This window comes from Dendrobium catenatum, unplaced genomic scaffold (assembly GCF_001605985.2).
Source record: "Dendrobium catenatum unplaced genomic scaffold, ASM160598v2 fragScaff_scaffold_1220, whole genome shotgun sequence".
Lineage (NCBI taxonomy): Eukaryota > Viridiplantae > Streptophyta > Magnoliopsida > Asparagales > Orchidaceae > Dendrobium > Dendrobium catenatum.
Window position 1 is genome coordinate 5281006 of NW_021319682.1, and position 23965 is coordinate 5304970.

General features: G+C 36.1%; 2 protein-coding genes across 3 annotated transcripts in view; both read right to left on the bottom strand.

The window, feature by feature from the left end:
• Nucleotides 1-3839: 3839 nt before the first annotated feature.
• On the bottom strand, nucleotides 3840-10366 carry LOC110101267 (ATP-dependent RNA helicase FAL1). Of its 2 annotated transcripts, none has more exons than XM_020829087.2 (7): nucleotides 10293-10366; nucleotides 10175-10226; nucleotides 9951-10088; nucleotides 9387-9614; nucleotides 4425-4464; nucleotides 4251-4348; nucleotides 3840-4175 (listed from the first exon to the last, which is right to left on the bottom strand). In XM_020829087.2, the coding sequence occupies exons 1-7, from the start codon at nucleotides 10355-10357 to the stop codon at nucleotides 4158-4160; spliced, it is 639 nt and encodes a 212-aa protein (XP_020684746.1). In that variant the 5' UTR covers nucleotides 10358-10366; the 3' UTR covers nucleotides 3840-4157. The 2 variants fall into 2 exon arrangements, with proteins under 2 accessions (XP_020684746.1, XP_020684747.1); XM_020829088.2 differs by having other exon boundaries at nucleotides 10175-10223; nucleotides 10293-10364.
• Nucleotides 10367-13354: 2988 nt separating this feature from the next.
• The window catches only part of LOC110101243 (protein WEAK CHLOROPLAST MOVEMENT UNDER BLUE LIGHT 1), a 22577-nt gene continuing 11966 nt past the window's right edge, over nucleotides 13355-23965 (bottom strand). Inside the window, exon 3 of the mRNA XM_020829051.2 lies at nucleotides 13355-15406. Coding sequence (XP_020684710.1) covers nucleotides 13610-15406 — 1797 coding nt within the window. The 3' untranslated portion in view covers nucleotides 13355-13609. The remainder of the gene's footprint in view (nucleotides 15407-23965) is intronic.

The following is a 23965-nucleotide window of genomic DNA, read 5'->3' on the forward strand; positions in this document are numbered from 1 at the left end:
TTAGGCTTTGTTTGGGACGGCTTTTTTATTGCTTCCTGAAGCAGCTTTCTAGTACAAAAAATTTAATTTTTAAACTAAAAAGCTGTTTCAAGAAGCAGGAAAAAAGCTATCCCAAACGAAACCTTAGTCTTCATCCAAAACAACTTTTATTGATTTTTAAAACGTCAATTTTTTAATAAAAAGTTTCTAACTCAAAATTTTCCTTTACTATAAATCATTTTAAAAAATAATAATAAATTCATTTTTAAAAATTAAAAAAAAAATTATCACGAACAAAACCTAATAGCTTATCTTCTTTTAATTTCTTAACTCAAATGTTAAAATTCATTTTTTTTTTTTTTTGCCTTTATCAACTTCCTATTAAGTTAATTATGATCTAAATGAATAAATGAATTTAATATCAAAAAATCATAAATATTAATTTTATTTTATTAATAGATAAATTGTAAATATTATGGATGAATTTATCTCTAAGCTAAAGGACAAATCGTTAGGTGCAACAATCAAGGACTTGAGGCCCCAGTACAACCAAGTCCATGGCAACCACTTTGTTCTTAGAATGAAACAGTTCATCTCTGAGTCCTTTAGTGCCCTTAAAAAACAAAGAAATTTGAACACAGTACTGCCACTTTACTTGCTTAATCACTTCATATTCAAGGCACCCTTCTCTTTTCGCAAAGCCTCAATAATTCAAAAAGATTCTTGAAGCATTAAGTTTTTTTTTTATTTAAATAAAGTGTTCAATTTATTAATAATTTCATGAGCTGATGACTACATATATTTATAAAATATTAATGTTGATTATGTGATTAGACGTATTTTTTGAACGAGAACGGTCTAGTCACTCAACATCGTCCAATCTATTACAACCGCTCCCAATCTTATTTATCGTGACCTAAGGGTACTAGTTTAGATAGTGAGGCAGCAAGGATCGTAGAATAAAATTTAGAAGGAACTCTAGCTCTTGAATCAGAGCATTTAGAGGGAAAGTGATCAAGTGAGGCTCGTGTTGAAGGCATCAAATATAGACATTGATGAGGAGTTTTATCCTTCACTCTTGGGCAAATTATTCAGTGTGAATGCCGAACGCCGTCGTCCAGAGACCAATCAGAATATGTCACATCACCCCCACTCGGTACCGCGCTCGGTATTACTGATATGACACATTCTAATTGGTCTCTAGATGATGACCTGCGTTCGACGTACACACAAAATAATCTCTCTCGCTCTTGGGCTTAAAACTAGAAAGAGAAGGTGATGATTTGGTGGCTAGCATAGATGAGCCTCTACTATAAAATATAAATATTTCTCATAATCACCAAAAATTTCTCTTACTAGCTTGCATTCTATTTTTATCACTAAAATAGTTATTGAAACTTTAAATAATGTGAATTGAAATAAATACTACGAGGAACGAAATGAAAGCCCATCAAGAAAATAAAATATGAAAATTGATAAAGTTGCCAAAAAAAGAAACTAGTAGGATATGGATGAGTCTCTGCTATAAAATATGAATTTTATCGTTCACTAGAAAGGTATAATGCCATATTAGTGGCCAAAGCCCGCACTTAAAATATATGAGATTGATTATCTTGAAACTTTGCTCCAATTATTAAAATAAATAATGTTAGAATTTTATTATCTTTAGTAGCTAATAGAGATTGGTAGATACAATAATTTGATATGAAGAATGTTTTCTTATGATGACATGGAGAAGAAAATATATATGAAGGTTCAATTGAGATTCGGCTCAATTATAGAAAGGTTATGTGAGCTAAAAAAACCATTGCATAAGTTAAAGTAAGGTTGTAAACATGTCAAATCAAGTTAAACTTATTTAATTCTTGCTAAGCTCAAGCTCCTTACTAAGCTTGAGCTTGACTTGTTAAAAAAATTATAGATTGAGCTTAAATTGATAGCTATAGGTAGTTTAGAAAGCTCAAATTTGACTCAATTGTTGAGTTCAATTTCTTAATTTTAAATTAATTTTTTCATGATTTTTACTTTGAATATAAAATTAATTTAAAATGGTTAAAATATATATAATACTAATTTGAATTAAATTTTAAAAAAATTTTAAATTAATCAAATGACCGAAAAAGCTTTCGAGCCGAACCAGGCTGAGCTCAAGCTCGAGCTCGAGTATAGGCTCAAGCTCGAACTCGTGGCTCGATGAACTTGACTTATGATCTCGTTAACAATTATGGCTCGAGCCAGCTTGCAAGCCTATACCCCTTGCTTGAAGCAATCTCCAAGGGTGCAATTTGAAAGGTTCGTCAAGATAATCCTAAACATGGAATATAAAGTCAAGAAAACCATACATTATTTGTCAAACAATTTGCTTCAAAGGAAGCCTATGCACAACTGGTATTTATTGACAACATTATCATGACAGTTGTGACTTCCAAGGAATGAAAAAACTAATGAAAAATTGTTGCAATAATTTGAAGTCCAAATTAGATAAGCTAACCTTGACTTTTGAGTGGCACACTCACAACATGAAATTTTCATATCATAACAAAAATGCATGACATAAAAATAGGTAAATTAGGATGCAAACCTGTCAGGAACTCAATGGTGTTTAATCTAAACTTTAGAAATACTCCAAAAGACACAACACCAAGTCTTTATCCTATTAAATGAGGTCAGCTACATAAATATTTTTTCTCCATTGCATATAAAAGTTAACAATATTAAAAAAAAAAAAAAAAATCAAAGGCAAAGAAATTATACTAAAAAAAAAAAGAGAGGAATTGACTTTGAAGTATACACAAATGAAACTTATGTGAGCTATATGATTGACAAAAAAACCATGATATTTCACATTCTTAGAAGACAATCTCGTAATTTGGATAAGTAAAAAATAAAATGTGCTAGAAAGATCTAACGCAAAAGCCGAATTTAAATCTATAGAACTGAAAATCTGTAAATTTCTACAACTCAAAATTTTCCTATAAGATTTAATGGTTAAATACAAATTTCCTAAGATGATCTATTGTGATAACAATTCAGCAATTAATATTTCACATAATCCTGTCATTCCTGTGCAACATGATTGTACAAAGCATATTAAAGTCATAGATATACCTTATAAAGGAGAAGCTTCATAGTAGTCTAATATGTATAATCATGGGTGAATAACTTGTTGACATACTAAATAATTATCAGGGGCAGTATTTCAGAAATTTTCTAGCAAATTTGGAATTGATGATATCCATTCATTCCTTTGAGGTGGATTGTGAAACATCTGCATAATTTTTGCTAGTTGAGACTCGAACTCATCGATATTTCCGCCCAATTTCCTTTTCCTTTCATTGCCACCTCATTGATACATGGGAACCACTCTACTTATTCAACAACCTGTCAACTATCATAATTATTAATTCCATAGTTTATATATTTCCTATTAAAAACTCTCCTAAAACTTTATAAATAATACACAATCGTTTGGGACAGCTTTCTTCCTACTTCTTAAAGCAGACTTTTTAGTAAAAAATTAAATTTTTGTACTAAAAAATCGCTTTAAGAATCAGTAAGAAAGTCGTCCCAAACGAAGCCTAATTCTCTCTGATTCTTGTCACCACCAGACGGTAAACTAACGAACTTGAGAAACCGGAGTCATAAATAATTATCTATGTCAGCATAAAAAAATATTCAAACTATATGTTCAATTTCTTAGCAAAGAAATCAAATAAAACACAATGCTTTAATATCACATAGAAATCAAATAAGGCATAATGGTTTTATACTGCATTCGATGAACAATATTGAAAAGCAAACCATCTGAAGAATCTAGTGCATCCTACTCTATATTAATAAAGCTCATAATTCAAGAACCATTAATGAAATAATCTCTTTCCATCAATGATCCCCCTATTTTGGATCAGAAAGGTACAATAGCCAAAACGTAAAAGCTTTGAACCTTGCAATTGTAACAGTAGGAGCATGTGCTCTTGATGAGAAGAATAGAAACATATTTAACTAGTCATGGAAGAATACAAGATTCTTCCAACCACAAATTAAACAATTTTCCCTTACCTCGTGCTTTGGACAGAATGGCAAATCAAATCCTAAATGCGGAGAACAATGCTGCTTGCTGGAAATGTCCATTTAACAGACAAGTATTCCTTTCCCAAATTAGAGAAACGTTAAAATGCTTATAGGATTTCAGATATCTGCAACAAAATGTGTGGCAATTGATACCCCGGCATTAGAACACAAATTTGGAATAGAGCTTATGTAAAACTTACGTTAATGGGCATTTCTGCTACTATAAGTCCACTGCTCTCCTCGAGACCTTTCAAAATCACTACTTCACCTCCAACTACCATGTTAATCACAATTCCATCTAGAAGGAAACCATGTCAATTAAAAGTAAATTATTCAATGACAAAAGAATGATGAAACTTGGGAAAGTTAATTACCTGCTGCCAAGCAAGTTGAGATGCGTCTTAAATATGTTTCCTGCCAATTAATTCTCAAGTAAACAAATTGCTCCCTTAATTAAAGAAAGAATTATCAATATCCATTATAATGTCACGGTTCTGGCATCCAAACCGGCCCAGGTGAGGCAGGTTCACACCTATAGGAGGTGGGCTAAACCGCCTCCTTGATGGCCGCACACTCATGTGGGTCCCCCTAGGGTGGCAAGGAGAGAGAGGGAAAAGGCAATAGGAAACTATTTGAATTAATAATTGTTTTAGGAAATATTTTATTAGCTTTTATTAAGAAGATTTGTATTAAAAGAGGAGAGGAGGCTAGGGTTAGGGGATGCATGCATTGGAGTTATTCTCTTGGAGTTCTCTTAGGGTTTTGGGCTCTAGATTCATCATCTAGAAATTGGGAGAGAACGATCATCCTCTCGAATTGAGGATAGATTGTATCTTTGCTTCGTTCTTGTTTCACTTTGCTTTCTATAAGATTGTCTATCGTTTGATTGTTGTTTCCACCATACTTTCTTCCGTTTTCTCGCTGTTTTACAGATTATTGTTAGGTTTGCTTGCGAACTCAAGTATTTCCCATCAGGGTTACTTGCAAACTCAAGTATTTCCTATCATATAACCATCAAGTTCATCATCATATACCTCTTATGGATTACATATTTCTTTGTTTTATTTTATGTTAAACTCCTTGCTAGTTTTTTTACAATGATGTCATCTGCAAGTAAAGCGTGTTTCAAAACAAAAAATTTCCGTGTGATGATATATTTGTAATGATTCCAGTAAATTTCATTTGTCAGTTTCTGCTCCAAAAATACACATTAGGAAGCTGTTCTTGATATTTTACAATGAAAACTATTATCATGATCTGTTAGAATAAGAACAGTGCCTCGAGGAACGAAGTACTGCCTCTCTGCATTGTTCTCAGTTATCACTCAACTCATGATGGACACCTTTCTGAATATTGATTATTTCCAAATGAAACCTTAGTTTACCACCATCAACTTGACCTTATTTCAAACATGCAGCAAGGATTTCTTCGGTGTTATCCTATTCATTCGAGTAAATTTCCCTAATAACATTAGAGTGCTCCAGAAAGAAATTTTAAAAAAGACCTGGAAACAAAGTAGTTTTTGTTCATGATGGCAATGATGGAGATTCCGCTTGCAAAAAATTGAAAAATTGGCTACAATAACATGACAAGCTAATGGATGATGAATCATGTGGTATTTATTGTAAAAGCAACATAAGGTTAAACTTTGATAAAACTCATAAAACGCACAAAATTACAATCATTGAATAGAAAACTCTATTCCTGTTGTCGTTACCGATAGATGAGAGAAATCCAGTGTTACAAAATCAGCGTGAACTGCACAACTGGACACAATTTTTTTTCTTCCACAAGACATCGTTGCAAAACTTATTCATTGGACACCAAATACAATGATTTATTTATGGATGAAATCACCTAGACCTAGAGTGAATTGACAGCAGCTCTGGAGGGTGCCTAATTTAGGCTTCGTTTGGGGCGGCTTTTTTACTGCTTCTTAAAACAGCTTTTTCGTAAAAAAATAAAACTTTTCTACTATAAAGCTACTTTAAGAAGCAGTAAAAAAGCAGCCTCAAATGAAGCCTTAGAGTTACAATGTTACTCAAGTTACTAGTTAATCTACTTAACTCAAAAGTAAAGAAACACTGTTAAAAGCTGCTGATGCCCTCCAGTTCCTAAACTCAGCTGCCTCCTTCTCACTCTCCTCCAAGGCCATAACCAATGCCCTGAGCACATTCATGCATGTGATGATTCATATCTTGCATCCCTTTATTGGAAAGTTTATGGTCATCTATATGATGATATTTTAATTTTTACTCAAATTAGGAGTGATCATAAACATCGCAAACAATATTTTTTTTAGTTGCTTTACCAAGAAATGCTATATATTCATTTGAAGAAGTGTTCATTTATGATAACTTCAGGATCTTCTTAGGATTCATGATTTCATGTATTGGTGTCTCAGTGGACAATGAGAAACTAAGGTCATTCAAGAATAGCCTGCTTTGGCCAAAAAAAAAAAAAAGGCTCGTAATTTTCGCCTACATTGACCTTTTATCAAAGGTTTATCCATAGATTTATCATTATTATGATTCTAATCACCCGCTACCATAAAAGAAATGAATTTTACTAGACAAGGCAGCCACTGATGCCTTTTTTAACATTAAGGAACTTTTAACAACACCACTGGTATTGAAATTATCAACTTCTAAAAAGAATTTTTAGGCATCTTATGATGCTACTAGGGTTGATATCAGTGGAGTACTTAAACACAAGGGTAATGCAATTGATTTCTTCAATAAGAAATTACAGCATTACTTTACATATGCTTGCTAGTTTAATGTCATCGTCCAAGTTGAATGTTATTGGCGACACATTATCAACTTTCACGAGAGTTTTTACTCTGCTATGATCATAAAGCTCTTAAGTATATAAATACTCAAAAAGATAAAAGAAAAAACTTCACTCCCGACGTGCAAAATGGATTCAATTTATTCAAGAGTACACATTTATTCTAAGTATAGAATAAAGTTATTGATGCTCTAAATAAGATATGTAAATTATTAAATATTATGAGTGTAAAGGTCATAGAATTTGATAAAGCTAGAAGTAATTGCCCTAATTGCAAAAGACTGACTTCAAATTTTGTGGTCCATAAATTCAGATGCACCTACTATTAATTATGACTATTAGATACGAGATGGCTAGCTATTTCAAGTACTACATCTCTAAATTACTAATTATTCACAACAAAATTTTCTAATTGAGAAAAGCATTGAGAAGACGTGTCTGGTCATTTTGGTTGTGACAAGACAATAGCTATGATGGAGGTTAGTTTTTTTTTTTTGCTGAGGCATAAGAGAAATGTAGCATGTGTTGTTGCTCAATGTCACACTTGCTAAATGGCAAAGAATGGAAAGCATAACTCTAATTTATACATGCAACTTCCAATCCCCCAAACACTATGAGATCTTAAAATGAGCTTCATCCTTGTATTTCCTCGTACTGTACAATGCTAGAACTCTATCTTAGTAGCCATGGATCGCTCTTCTAAAATGAAACATTTTATTTGATGTTATAAGACATTAGATGCATCACATATAGCATCTATCTTCTTTAGGGAGATAGTTACATTTGCATGACCTGCCCAAAACAATTCTCTCTTCTCAGAATGTGAGATTTATGAGTCATTTTTAGAAAATCATATGGAAGAAACTTGACACTAAACTTCTATTATTGTTGGGGCTCCGATTTCGCACCCCGACCTCTCCGTGGCACTCTTTCTTTTTCTTGGACTCATCGAGGAGAGTTTTAACAAGTTCCAAGGCAAATTTTCAGAAGGCATATTTGGTTTTTATTAAGACATTACCCAGACATTTCACTCTCATTTTGTGAGTACTTTATGATCTGAGTTCAGGTTTCTTATATGTGCAAGTCCCTATAGTTAATTACTCCTCCTAATAGCGAGAGATAACTTTTGATTAAGCCTAGTCGTCCAATAGATACGTAACATCCGACATATAGTAGAAGCAGAATCTAGGTATTTGAAACTTTAATATTTAAAATTAAAAATTCATCACATTGCACTTAAAGCTGATGGTGGGGGAGTGGTGATAGACCCGATCAAGATCCCATGGTTTCGTCATCCCGTGTCATCATGATCCCTAGTCTACTTAGTCAGAGGAGGTAGTCGACCCAACCTGACAGAAAGATCATTATAGACAGCCATGGTCTGCTTCGTCCAAGGGTACCTTGTAGACTGTGATGAATATTTGTCTAAGATGACAAATTTGATTCCACCTTAGCTAACAGAGGGCTTTGTGCCCTATTGATCATATCTTATTGATTCATTACTTGAGAATTTGATGTCGTTGGGGAACATACGGGCTCTAATCATAACCGTAATTTAATGGTGTCATTTGGCGGCAAAACCATCCGGTCATAACCGTTTACTTGTGGTGCCATTTGGCGGCAAAACCACCAGTTAGATAACACGTGTCACGTCCTTACTGACAAGAGATGAATTGAGAATAAATCCAACTGATATTCTTGAACAGACATTCATTTTTGTGAGCTGAAGTGATTTTCGAATTTGTCCATCCCACCAAACTGTTGCGGAGGGTAGATGGATTTTTTTTAAGTGTTTAGGTATTTTATTTTAGTTTTAAATATTAACATCGTTCATAAATACATTGAAGTTAATTGAATGTATTTTATGGGAATTTGGGAGACATTTTTAAGTATTTGGAGTCTTTACCAGTTGAGATTTTCTATCAATATGGCTATCATCGGGGACTTATGGGTTTCATTTTGTTGGTCGAACCTTGTCGACTTTGTTTACTCATCGACAAAAGATCGGGCTCGTCATCATCTTTATGCATTTATAAGTGAATTATTTTTGTTATAGACTTTGAATGTCTAATATGAACATATAAAAATGATGTTGCGACCGTATATTTGTAGTTTGAACTGTGTTAACTTCTATCTATTCATACAAAAGGATTGGGCTCGAACTTAAATTCATTTTTTGTCCCGCATAGCATCCTTAGACGTCCCTCTCACAACTCCTATACTCATAAGTTAGCAAAGAAACCTAGAGAAATCAAGAACACTCTAGAATCCTATAACAAAACAAACCAATTAACATATGCTTAAGAAACAATTTAACTAAGATGTCTGCATCACTCAGGAAAAATGGTATCTAATAAAACATTGAATACTATGCTTGATAACAAAGGAAAACGCAAGCATGTGAGTGTAAATGAATGGAAGTCGTGTTATCCAAATTTTTGAATGATTGATGATGCATGACAACTATGTGCACTCTATTGGAGATACCATCAATGAAAATTAATTATCATAGAACAATATAATATGGCTATGATACATAGGCTTACCTTCTTCGATGGTAACTCATAATTTATCAATACACGAGCAGCTAAAGGAGCCTCTCCCAAAGTTATAAAAGGAAGGCAAGCATATGTCACAACTATCATGCATGACTTCTGATTGTCAGGATCAACACCATCATCAGGATGGGCATTAGCATTTTGATTCCATCTTATGGTTGATTGACGAAAATTTTCAAGGACAGATGCCCGTTCAGTTTCAGACTGATCACTATACTGCATCACAAATATAAACAAAAATATATGTATCAGCAATTACCCAGCAACCACCATTCAAATTACAGAATTTAGATCATGATTTTAAATTTTTTTGTTTAAAATATTCAATTCAATAATGCTGGCATTGGTGCGAATGAAATGTATTGTCATCAGTTGATTTTTGCAATAAATATCAAAACTTCATCTTCACAACTTAATCAACTTCTCTTGAGCCTTGAATACAAATGATAACGGGCATGACTGAAAAACCCCATCCCACAAGCAGATGGCTAAATCCAAGCCAGGAATTTCACATGGTATGTTACAGGAGTAAATTTGAAGGTCGCAACATACCAGCGGGAACGAAGAGATAAAGGTGAGGTTGGATACTGCAGAATAAACAGCATCCAGCTCGTCCCGCGAATTGCAGCACAGAACAACGGGAAGAAACGGCCGCCGCCCTGTTACGCCTAGGAGATCCACCAGGGTATCCTGCAACATAAAATTAACCATTTTTCTTCAGTTCAACAAGAGAGAGAGAGAGAGAGAGAGAGAGAGAGAGAGAGAGAGAGAGAGACCATCTTAAACAAAAGGCGGTCGACAGCGACATAAAAGTGGCGAACAGCGCTGCTGAAATAAAATAGGATTTAGATATCTCAAATTGCAAGGAATAAGTGGGAGTGAGGAAAAGAATACCATGGATGGAACGAAGAAGATGCAGGAGAGGAAGAGGAGAGGGCTTCTTGGTGATCTATCGCCATTCCCCTTCTAGTTCGCGAACAAACTCAATAAGCACTAAACGAACGAACATGAACTGAACATGAACTGAACATGAACCAAACATGAACACTCGTTAATTTAAATAAACCAAACATGAACACAAACAATAAAGCTCGAACAAACAAAAACCAAACTTGAACAAGCTGATATTAAATGAACACAAACATGAACACTCACATACTCGGCTCGGCTCGGTTCGTTTGCAGCCCTATTCCTGAACATATTCGATGTAATCGTTTGTTAGGAAGCTCGATAAAGCTCGTTTGTTAAGTTAATGAATATCTACAAGTAGAGCTCGTTTATAACTCGTTCATATTTGTTTGTTTAAAGCTCGATAAACACTAAACGAACGAACATGAACTGAACATGAACCGAACATGAACACTCATTAATTTAAATGAACCAAATATGAACACAAACGATAAAGCTCGAACAAACATGAATCAAACTTGAACAACCTGATATTAAATGAATACAAACATGAATACTCACATACTCGGCTCGGCTCGATTCGTTTGAATACAAACATGAATACTCACATACTCGGCTCGGCTCGATTCGTTTGCAGCCCTAATTTTAAATGTTTTTTTTTATATTAATAATTTTTTATTTGATTTAAAATAAAATACATGCATTATAAAGTAAAAAAATTCCCTTTAAAAAAATTCACGTTAATGCTTCTTTCTTTTAAAAATCTCTTCACTTGATGGTTGTTAAAGCAAAAGAGGCTATTTTTAATACCTTTTCTATCGTTAAAAACTAATACTCTAACTCCCGGAATCTTCCTCATTTGCATCCCTTCCCATATTAAGCAAGCAATCACTAGTGTTCAGACTATTGCTACTCCTTGCAACAATATTGTTTTTAACAATTCAGTTGTAGTCTCCTTTAAATCTCAACTTGCTATTTTTTTAAAAGGGGAATGCAGGTTGATATGAAATGCTCCCTTTGTGATTTTTATATTAAAAGTGTAGCTTATCTCTTTTTGAATGCGATTATGTTTCTCTATTATTTTTGAAATTGTTCCCTGCCGCTCCAGCTTTCTCTTGAGACCTACAATAATAACAACATCAAATTTTTATCCTACTAGGTGGGGTCGGATACATGAAACATTTTTCTCTATTATGCTCTATTAAAAATTAAATTCTCATTTAAATCTAATAAAGAAATATCATTTCTCATATTTTCAAACCAAGTCTTTTAGGTTTACCTCTACATTTTCTTAACATAAGTAAAATCTAATACACATACTTTCCTAACCGGGTCATCAAAAGACCGCCATTTTATGTGACCAAAGTACCAAATCATCTAAGGCGACTCTCTCTAATCTTATCTTCCACTAGAGCAACTCCAACCTTTTCACGTACATTCTCATTTCATATTTTGTTTCTAAGAATAAAGTCACTCATCTACCTAAGCATCCTCATCTCTACAGCACTTAACTTAATAGTATGCTTCTCTTCTAATGGTCAATATTCTGCATCATAAAGTATTGCATGTCTAACTACCATCTTATAGAATTTTTCCTTAAGCCCCCCTCTGCCGCTCCAGCTTTCTCTTGAGACCTACAATAATAACAACATCAAATTTTTATCCTACTAGGTGGGGTCGGATACATGAAACATTTTTCTCTATTATGCTCTATTAAAAATTAAATTCTCATTTAAATCTAATAAAGAAATGTCATTTCTCATATTTTCGAACCAAGTCTTTTAAATTTACCTCTACCTTTCTTAACATAAGTAAAATCTAATACATATATTTTCCTAACCGGGTCATCAAAAGGCCGTCATTTTATGTGATCAATGTACCAAATCATCTAAGGCGACTCTCTCTAATCTTATCTTCCACTAGAGCTACTACAACCTTTTCACGTATATTCTCATTTCATATCATATCTCTAAGAATAAAGTCACTCATCTACCTGAGCATCCTCATCTCTACAACACTTAACTTAATAGTATGCTTCTCTTCTAATGGCCAATATTCTGCACCATAAAATATTGCAGGTCTAACTACCATCTTATAGAATTTTTCCTTAAGTTTGAGGGGGGCTTTTCTATCACACAACAATCCTGATGCATCCTCCACTTCAACCATCCAACTTGAATTCTACTAATAATATCCCCATCTATTTCACCATCACTCTAAAAAATAGACTCATGATATCTAAAACATGTACTCTTATTAATGGCTTGATCACCCAAAGTCACAATCCCCCCCACAAAAACTATTAACTAAAATCAAACTCCATATATTTAATTTTAGATCTACTCAAACAAAAATCTTTAGACTCTAAGATTGACCACCATAATTTAAGTTTTACCTTCAACTCCCTCTCTAGTTTTATTAACAAGAAGAATATCACTAGGGGTGTCAATTCGTGTCAACGGGTCGGGTTCGGATCGAACCCGACTTGACCTGACCTTAAACGGGTCGACACTAACTCAACCCGATTTTGCAAACAGGTCAAGATTGCCAACTCGGACCCGACCCGTGCGTGTTATCAGGTTGACCTGACCCGACCCATGAGGGAGGGAGGGCGGCAGTCTTTGGCTAATTGGTTCTCTGGAGGGACGGCGGCAGTGGTAGCCACAACTCACGAACTTGCTGGCGGGATGGCAGCGGCAAAGGCAACTTGCGGGCAGGACAACGACAGGCTGAGTGATGCAACTTCCGAATGATTAATTGACGCGACCAAATGACACGACCCTGAGCAGCTGACTAATGCAACTTCCGGGACAATTCGGGTTGACCTGCGGATTTCCGGGTCAACCCGAACCCAACCCGTTTCACAAACGGGTTGACACAAACCTGGATTTTTTCGACTCGGGTCCCAGCCGAGTTTCAGGTTGTGTCGATTTTTGACACTCCTAAATATCATTAGCAAAAAGCATACATCGGGATACAACCTCTTACAAATGTCTAGTGAGAACATCCATGACTAAAGCAAAAAGAAAGGGACTTAAGGCTGATCCTTGATGAAATCCAACTGAAAATCTGGACAGTCAGAATTATGATCATATTGCACAAAAACATTTCTATTTTCTGGCTATATGTTGTTCTATTTATTTCATATGACGGGAGAGCTGCTTTTTTCTTTTCTTATACATCATTGTAACTCTTTTTCTTATTAATGGAATTGGGCTTCCCAAAAAAAAAGTCAAGATCTGAACAATAAAGGATACTCCAAATATAATAAATACAAAATATGCACACTCCAAATGAGCTGACTATTTCCTTGATTGCGCCCTTTTCCTGGCTAAGAACCTTACCATGTGAGGGAAAAATGACTTCTTCCTTGGCTTGAACTCTGGAACAGTATGTTCCGTTTTATCACCTGCTATGTTCTCAGTTTTTGTTTCACAGCCATCATCAAAGATCTTCGTTGGGCTCCTTGGAGTGTTGGAAGCAATTTGGCCACCATCGCTGGCTCTCCTCCGCTGCTCATGCTCAGCCCTCCACTCTCTCAGCTCCTGTTCAATCCCTAGTTTTCCTTCTTTGGCTTTATTAGCCTTCTCAGTAGCAAAGCTCAATTCTTCCTTCATTCGATCCATCATTTGGTATGCTTCTTTCAATTTCTGCAAACTACTTAATTCAGACAGCTTCGCAACTTGAATTTGGGCTGTCGCAGAAGTGATTCTCTGATTAGATAACTCTTCAGCTTCATGGGCTTTTTTGCTCATAGTGTAGTACTCCTCAAGAGGAAGGTTCACTCCTCGAGAAGAGTCTCCCAAGGCAGCAGCCTCCTCACTATCCTGAAGAGCTTTAACAGCTGCAAATGCTAGCCTTTCTGATGCTCCAGCAGCTTCAATTTCCTTTGAAGTTGCAGTCAGCCTAGTCTTTGCAGTTCTCAAAGTATATTTAACTTGTTCTACTTCGTCCATGAACTTTCTTTGCTCTTCTCGTGCCATCTTAGCTGATGACTTCGATTTATCTGCTTCAAGAGCTGCTTCCTGAAGCAATTTTGGAAGCTCCACCATCTTCTCCCGTGCTTCCTTCTCCTTCTCAACGACAAGTTTTATTTCTTTTATTGTCTTTCCAATCTCAGCTTCAACTGAGGAAACAGCTATCAACGCCATTCCTTCCCTCTGTCTTGATGAAGCAAGTTCCGCTTTTTCCTTCTCGAGCTCAGACTTGAGTGAGGACTCGGCTACTCTTAGTATGGTGACTTCATCTTTAGCCATCTCAATATTAGCCTTTAAATCCTCAAGCTCCTTTTTCTTTGAAGCCAGAGCTAATTGAAATCCTTTTGACTCATCCAGGCTATCTTTGGCCTTGTCTTCTTCTGCAAAGCTTTGTGATTGTTCATTTAGTTGGGATTCAATATATGCAGCCAATTCTTTTTTGAGGTCAGCCAACAAACTGGAGGCTACTATTAATTTCACCTTAAGATCCTTTGCCTGCAAAAGTTGCTCATTAAGCCCGTACAGCTCTTGTTGAGCTTGCTTCATTTCCTTATCCCAGTTCAGGAAATCCACATCTCTTTCCAAAGCTGCACTCATGCGATGCTCTTCAGCCTCAAGATGTGCAGCATAGGCAGATTCAAGCGATTCTTTAGCGGTGATGAGCTCTAGCGTTAAGTTCTCCACTTCCTTCTCAATCTCCTTCGAAGCAGAAAGTGCTTCCTCAGATCTTCTCATTGTGATGTCAACTTGACCAACTAAAGAAGCGCATTGTTCTTGAAGTGCCATTATCTCCTCTTTCACAGTTTTTAGTTCTGCAACTGCTGCTCCACTCCTTGCTTTAGCAACCTCAAGCTGCGTTTTTGATGCAACGCTTGCCTCATTGGCACTACCGTCCTCGATATCTTTGGCTAGAAGCTGAGCGAATTGTGAATCCTGCTTTGTTATTGCTTCCTCAGTTTGAGCTCTCTCTATGTTCAGCTTAAGCACTTCAATAAGCCTTTTGATATTGTCCAGCTCCTTCAGTGCTTCAGCCTCAGCAACTTCTGCAGCCTCCGAATCCTTTCTGTATGTACGAATTCCTCCTCGTATTTTCTCTAGTTCGCAATGAATTTGATTGCGTTTCTGCACATCACCAAAAACTACAATAATAATAAAGCTTAATGCAAAAGCAAATCCTGATCCAGGTTAGCTTGTTATACTTTGAGACGATTATACAAGTAAAGAACTGAATGCTTTTAGATTTGAGGTCGGACACCTTGTACAAATCAGGAGCTTGAGTTTGTAATATTGCTCAAGTTCAAGAACAGTTAATGTAGGGTATTTGGACCTAAAACATCAATGAACTCTCCATGGACAACCCCAAAAGCTTAATTCAGGTCAGCTTCTAGAGGTTATTGGTTAGGGTCAGGCTTGGAAAGCCCATAGGAAAGAGGTTGAGGATTGGTTCCTAGCTCATTTCTATTAAGCACGTCTGTTTCCTAATTGACAGGTTCAATTTACCTGAACCAAAGACCAGATCCATTATATCTCACTTTATATATAGCTACAACGAGAGTGCAAAAATGGTACAGAAATGTCAATGAGATAGAGTATGATGCACCGTAAAGTTATCATAAAAGAGAGAGACACAACAATTATAGAGAACAAGAATTGTGTGGCTTCCTGGTAGATGAGAGAGAATCACTCCACCATAAAGATAAAAAAACAGCGATTTACACAAGAACCAACAATCATGACCTATTCCTAAATTCTAAATGCAGCCTTATTCATAACAAATAAGTATCCCTATAACTTCTCACTAGAGACTGCCTCACAAAGACACCTCACATGCACCTCTAAGCCACCGAAGCCTCCTCAAAAGTGTCACGGGGGTGTGAATTAGGGAAAATTATTAGGGGTGGAGACCGGACATAGAGATACGTCCGAACTCCAAGAAAATGGTGACACATGGAGTGGACACGTGGATATTCAATTGAATTTATTTTTTACTTTATATATTTAATGTGTCCGCGGAACTTTAAGCCAAGCGCACCAAAAGTGCAACCAAAGTACAAGTAAAACGCAGTAAAAAAGCGCAAAAAAAGAGCAGTTAAAGCGCAACTAAAGTGCAACTAAAGCGCAGGTAAAGCGAACAAAAAAGTGCAATCAAAGTGCACCCCACGTGTCAAATTTTAAGTGGATGTCCGGATGTATCTCTACGTCTAGTCTCCGCACCTAATAGAGGAGCAAAGAGAGAAAGAAGTACAACTTTCAAAAAAATACTACAAAATTCCTATTTTAAATGCCACCCAAAGCAAGCATGAAAAAATTGGCAAAGGCATTCCCGAGAGTGGCCCAATTTTCAAAATTGGCAATCCTAATAAAGGACATGTCCTGAAGTACCTCATCTATGCAATCCAAGAAAATCATGAAAAACAATCATAGCAATATGACATGAATAATTATAAAGAGGAATATGCACAGTAATATGTCTATCTATTCTCCCCCTTAACTCAGCACTGTAGAAAAACTTAGATCTCCTCTGTAAATCCTCGTCTCAAACTCAAACTCATAAAGCCCTAAAAAGCTCAACAGTGCGTAATGTCATCAAGCCTAAATGACACAAGAACCAAGATGTCTATAGAAAAAATGTTGCACGTCCATTAGACCTGAAAGTGCGTCCATTATTAAATTTTCTCCTAAAGATTGCAAAAGTTATATTGCAATAGTCCAACGTAGATAATGACATAATTGCAACAACTCCTAAAAATTCATCCTGTAACACAAAAGCTTAAGCTTTTAGATTAAATTGCATTTGACCGCTAGTGTATTTTTCCAAACTTTGAAGGAGTCCTCCATTAATTTAAGCTTTGTTTGGGACAGCTTTTTTATTGCTTTCTAAAAGAGCTTTCTAGTACAAAAATTTCTTGAATTAGAAAATTTTATACTAGACAACCGTTTTAGGAAGCATAATGAAAGATGTCCCAAATGAAACCTAAAACTTCCAAATAACTGGTGTAATCATCTAAATTTTTGCACTTACAAAATAATAACACGTATCAACATAGTGTTTGAGCAAAGACTTGAACTGACTCAAGTTAGTCAATTTTGAAAGGCATAACATGAAAATATATGGATCAATAGTTGTATATATTAGTGATAATGCTGACATCAAGACATTTCACTGGAAGAAAATCAACACAGTGGGCTTAAAACAGTTAGTCATAAATCCGATCGAACTTAGATCAATTTGAGCATACTGAACACATTCATGAAATATAATATAATATTTTTATCAATATTAAAAAAATAATTATTACGAAAACAAAACACTTATTGAAACCATTTAAACTATATTTTGTCCTAAATGTTTCAACGTTAGCAAATGAAAAATGAAACGCTTTATATTTCTTAAGAAAACATCTCCTAAAATAATGATATCAATCCAGTTGTTTATGTAAATTAAATTGATGGGCTCATTAACCGACACCATTTAATTGAAATAGCATTTCATAATTTCCATGGTTTTACCTAAAAAGAAATGAGCAAGTTATATGACCAAAGGGGAACTAATTTTTAATGGACTAATTTTAAAAAAGATTGATTCATAAACTTTTGTTGACCTATGTGTAAAAGAACAAAAATAGAAATCAGACAAACCTCGTATCCGTTGAGAAATCACTCAAATCTCCGTAAATCCCGCTGCAACCGCGAATTCAGCTGGAATCGGCGCCGTTTGCGTCATTTCCCGGAACTCCTGCGCGAATCCTGCGATCCGTAGCTCCATCCTCTTCGTTAAATACCGATCCCTGCTCAACTCCTCCGTTAAAACTCTCTCGCCGAATAAGAAAAGCGAGCGGAGGCCGGGGACGAATTTTCGGAGCCCACAACTTTATTGAATTTGAAAAACTCAATTGGTATTTTTAATTTCTAACATTCACCTTTTGAATCCTCTTCAAGGGATTTGGAAATTAAATAATCAACAGGAATAATTCCCAACCTGGTCTCCTCGGGAACTTGTACATCAACGGTATATATTAGAGAGATGGACCATCTCTCTTACGAGTAAGATTTGAAGGCAAGATAATTTCCACAATCATTACGTGCCACGAATGATGATGCCATGCTTCATCTTCTCAAATATCATGCAGACTAGTATTATCAAATCATAGTTTTCAAGCCAATTTAACCATCTCCCCTTGATGACCAATTTTTTGATACACTAGTAAAAATTAAATATATGTGATGTCGCCTCTCAATTATTTAGGGAGATTAATTAAGGCTTTTCATAGCCTTAGCTTTTCTAAGGAAACAGTCTTTATAGATATTTCAGGCATGTTGTTAGATTCATTTTGTTCAATCTTACTGTACTTTATTCCAACTATCCTCAAATAAAATAATGTTTAAGTTGAAAATGCTTTGTCCTGCAATGAAATGATGTAATTTTGGCTAGATGTATAACACTATCACAAAAAAGAATATTGTCACCTTGCTCTTTTCTTACCACTTTCAAGAAATTGTCAGCCAAACCACTTCTTTGCCAATCTTAGTAACTCCAACATATTTTACTTATGTGGTAGACTAAGCCAACATTTTTTGTGACTGTAATACTGACAAGAAGCAGTATCATTTAATATATGCATCTATCATTTTTGTAGTTCTTCAAATATTTGAATAACCAACCAAAGCACTATCAATGAAACTTTGTGGTTTCATGTCATCCTCATCAGATATCAAAAAAGTGTAAACAATACATTACAATTAATGCAAAATCCACTTCATCACCTTCCAATGTGCCTTCAGCAGAGTTGTCATATACCTGTTTACAACTTCCACTGCACTAGCTATATCAAGAATGAATGCCACAATGTATATTAGTGATTAACAATTGAAGCCAAGGAACTTTGTCCATATATTTTATGACCCTCTATTTGAAGTAATTGGTGCTTTGAAAGCTTGGCGTGGCCACTGAAGGGAGTACTTTAGATATTGCCTTTGGCAATTTAAATCTGGTCAATACCTTGTTAATATAATCAAATTGAGATAACTTTAATTATCAAAAAATCTAATACAAGTAATTAAATATTATTGTTGCCTCTCTCAAGTCCATGTTAAGCTCCTTTAACAGCAATTCCTTTAATTTATTGATATCAATAATATTTTCTCCGGAAATCAATACAATCTTTTATTTAGTTTGAGAGTTTCTTTTTCAAAAACTTTAAAACCGTTATGTTTCACCATGTAGATGTCCTGCTCCAAATTACCAGAAGAAAATTTTACTTGACATCTAACTACTTATGATACAAATTTTTTCGGTGCCACTATACTAACATTAATCTAATAGTAAACAGCTTAATGAATAAGAGAAAATTTCTCATTACAATCAATACCTTCTTTTGCTGAAATTTTTTTATCACAAGCCTTAAATATTACACTTCATAATCATTGTGTTATCCTTCAAGGCTTCAACATTGAAGATACACTTCTTAGTAACACCGTCTTATGTCGTGGCTGCTTAGCTGATTTTCATGTATCATTCTTTTTAAATATGAAGCCAATTTACTCTTTCATTGCTATCCCCTACCTTGCATGGTTTTGAGCCTAAATTACTTTCGCAAAGCACTCAGATTCATCACCATTCGTAAGCAGTGAATAACATAATAAAAGGAGGATATATGAGTAGATGATAGGAAGTGGATGCACTTTTCACAAAAATCAGTGGATGAAACACGAAAAATTGGGAGGAAGAATAAGAACATCCTAAAACAATTTATCATCCCAAACTCTATAACCAAAATCAAAATCTATATCCAATTAAATTCAGGTTGAAATTCATTATTATTTTCAACCGCAATAAAAATATTTTTTTCATGGTCCTGTTGTACAAAAAAGTAATGCTCAGGTTTTGAGTTTCATTATCATTATCAACACAAACATAAGAGCATAAGTGTTTATGTGTGGTCCTATTACCACCTACCCTCTAATCACATACAATTCAAAGCTTGGGAGCTGAATGAGGTCCATTCATAGATTGGGTATCAAATTATTAATCTACCAACCGATGTTGCAACCCGACTTGCCTTACTCAAGTTTCAAGAACAATTTAAGCAGTTTCTTTCCATGACTAGATCATTAAAGTTCTATTTCACGTGAACTGAATTGAGGGAAATATAAATGCATTTTACTCAAGTTTTAAAATGACGGCCTTCCGATGACCCGGTTAGGAGAGTAGAAGTATTAGATTTGACTTATGTTAAGAAAGGTAGGGGTAGACCTAAAAAGACATCGTTAGAAAATATTAGGAATGACCTTTCTCTATTAGATTTAAACGAGAATTTGACTTTTAATAGGACACAATGGAGAAAAAGGATTCATGTAGCCGACCCCAGTAGTGGGATAAAGGCTTGATGTTGTTGTCGTTGTTGTTGTTTACTTCATAATTCTAAATTGGTTTTTTTGATCTAACTTAATTAATTGTAAATGAGATTCACCTAAGAAATGTGAAGAAATTTATATTTCTATTTATAATTCTCTATCCAATCATAGAAAAAAAATGGGGAGAAAATTTATTTTCCATCATCATAACTCGTACGCAGCCTTTCCCATCACAAAAAATAAAAAATCATTTTGTCCTCAATCAAAAGAGAAAAAAATATTTTCACTCAATTTTCCTCAACCAAACAATTGGAAGAAAACACATTTCAATTCAATTCTTTTTATGGTCATTATTATTTCATTTGGCGTATTTCTTTCAAGCTAAACATAACCTAAGCAAAATCGGTGGGAAAAAGGTAACATTGCAAAAATGCTTCAAAAGGATTAGGTGGTAGTGAATGTTATTAGTTAATTTTGTATGCTGTTGGGTGTTAAAGTGGGTATGGTATAAGGCAGGGACGGTGTAAGAGTGTGACTTAGCCATGTGTATTGAAGTTGGGAGAAGTGTGTGCTAAAGCAACATAACCCACCACCTTTACTGGTCACCATTAGACTATCCCTTAGCCTGCAGCAAAGAGTGCTTAAAAAATAAAGATAAAATTTACATAATCAAAGAATTCACCCATGACAAGTAAGAATAAGTGTCTAAAAATATTAATTAAAATACTACTCAATTTTATAAAAGATTTTATTTTTGAAGCTTAGAAGGGTAAATATTAGTATATTACCGTAACCAATCTGAGGCACTTGTGATTAATCCCAGGTTAAATGTAGCTACAGCAATAATTCCATGCAAAAACATGAAAGAATAATGTTCTGCTAATGTTAATAAAAATGATATCATAAAAAGTAAAAAAAAAAAAAACCTTTAATGATAAATGATTTCTAAAAAAAAAAAACCTTTAACACTGCCGTTGCCAGGTCCCAAGTCCTGGATGAGAAAAGTGGAGGGTTGCGTTAGGTAGTCGAGAACAAAAGAGAGGAGAAAGCAAAGTGAAAATCCAACGTATACATCTCATACCCGACGGATCCACGAAACTTACCGAACTCCTCCAAAAATTCCGCTCAAATCCCGCTGAATCACTGCGCATTCGGCGCCGTCCAGGTCTCCTCGCGGGATTTCTGCGTACGCTTCCTCGGTCGCACCTCCAATCGAGTCGTTAAATACTGACTCAAAGGGATCGTTGGCTGCTCTCGACTCCCGTAGTTGCTTCCACGAATCCCTCTGCTCTCGACTCCCGTAGCTGCTTCCACGAATCCCCCTGCTTCTCCGACTCCTCTTCCCACATCCCACAACACTCTCGGCTCTTCTCCTACGCACGACTCTTCCCCCTCTTCCATCCGCTACCCACACGGAAGTCCGCTCCCTGCTTCCTCTGTCCGACCGCAAACCTCTCCTAGATCACGATTCCTCTCGCAGCTCTCAACTCCAAGCTCCCAGCCGACCTCCTCCTCCCATATTTCTACCTGTCTTCCTCCTCTCATCAAACCCATCTGCCTTCCAAAATTTACCTCGGAACTTATTCAGATAAAACTCCCTCGCCGAATAAAAGAAAAGCGGGCGGAGGCCGGGGCCGAATTTTCGGAGCCCACTGATTTCTCGCGACTCCACAGGGGATTGGTTTATCTTTCCATCTTTGGCTAGTCGTCTCAGTATTATAGTAGCATCCATATCAATCTGTACTTAAATTTTTAAATATCCTAAGAATGATTGTTAAAAATTTTTTTTCATTAAGATAACGTATTTAGCAATATTTTAGATTTATATTATTTGAATTGTCCGATAATGTTATTTTCTCTTTTTTTTTTGTTATGTGCAAGTCTCTGCATTTTGAAAGTGTGGGTTGATGTATCAGATTCTGATTACTAACCCTTGTCTTTCATTTATGCAGATGGATCTACAGAACACCCCAATGACCGTCCAACTAGGACGAGGAGCCAGGATCCAACTAGCTAATGCTGTCATAGAAACCGGAAACACTGGAGCTACGATCCAATTTGGTAGTGTTGATTTTCCTGCATTTGTTGCAAGAACTGTCGGAGCTCCTACTGGTCGTGTACATCTGCCAGTACAACGACCTACTACTGAAACTTCTCGTGGGAGGATTTCTGTGTTTAAGAGGCTGACACAGCTTGAAGCCCCACCAACCAAGAGGATTGTAGCTGACGAAAGAATCTCAGTGGTGACTGCCAACACCACTACTTTGTCGACCAGGTTATCTGCGCCTGGAGAGTACAATGCTGAAGCCTCCTCATCTAGAGGGAGGCCTACGAGAAGACAAAGGAGAAGGATGAATGCTGAACTCAGAGCTCAGCAACAATAACTTCCTGTTCACCCTTCCAATCTGCCAGCCCAGGTGCCTGAAGCCAATGTTCCTACCCGGAACAAGTTTTCTAATTTAAAATGTGTGAAGAGGAATAGCTCCACTGGTGAGCTAAAGAAGTCCTTCTGGGAGCAACGACGTGAAGTCTCAGCCCCTCCAAGGAGGAATGAACCTGAGACCTTATCATCCCGGGTCTATCGGGTCTTGAAGACCGTGAAGGAGAAAGGTCTTAAAAAGAAGAAGTTCCAACGGCCTTTAGTGATCGAGGCCAGGAGAACCCCGCCAAGAGAACCTCTATCTGTTGTGGCGGAAAGAAGAGAAAGAAGGTATACCCCACGCGGTGAACATCGGGGTGTGACACCTGAACCGCGTGTTCAGGGATCCACTGCCGAAAGGTCCCGATGGAAAAGAAAGCAAGTCTGGAGGCCAAAGCCTCAAAGAAATAAGGAAGAAAGGAAAGAAATAAGAGTTGATCTGGGCGTGACATCCGGTTCTGCTTTCCGGAGATCCGCTCCCGTTAACAAACAATGTCAGAAGTGGGCCCCAAAAAGGACCCATAATGACACTCCTCCAGACGGTAGACACCTTGGAGAATCCTCAAGGGGATCCCGTCACCTTCCATCCCCTCCAAAAGAAGAGACTAACTTCGACCACAGCCCACTGATCGAAGAAGTCCCATTGCCTAATCAAGAACCGGAGATCCAATGGCGTCGCCGCTCGGAGATCCTGGTACTAAAAGAAGAAGGAAACATGGAAGGGGGAGACAATATTGAAGAAGAAGAATTCCTTGAAGGGGAAGAAAATATTGAAGAAAATATTGATGAATTTATGGGGGAAAACCTAGAAAAAGAAATACAAGAAACAAATAACACCTTGGACATGGAGGTGGTCTATATGGTGAGACACACCAATGCTAATGAAGAAGCCTACTACGATGACGATG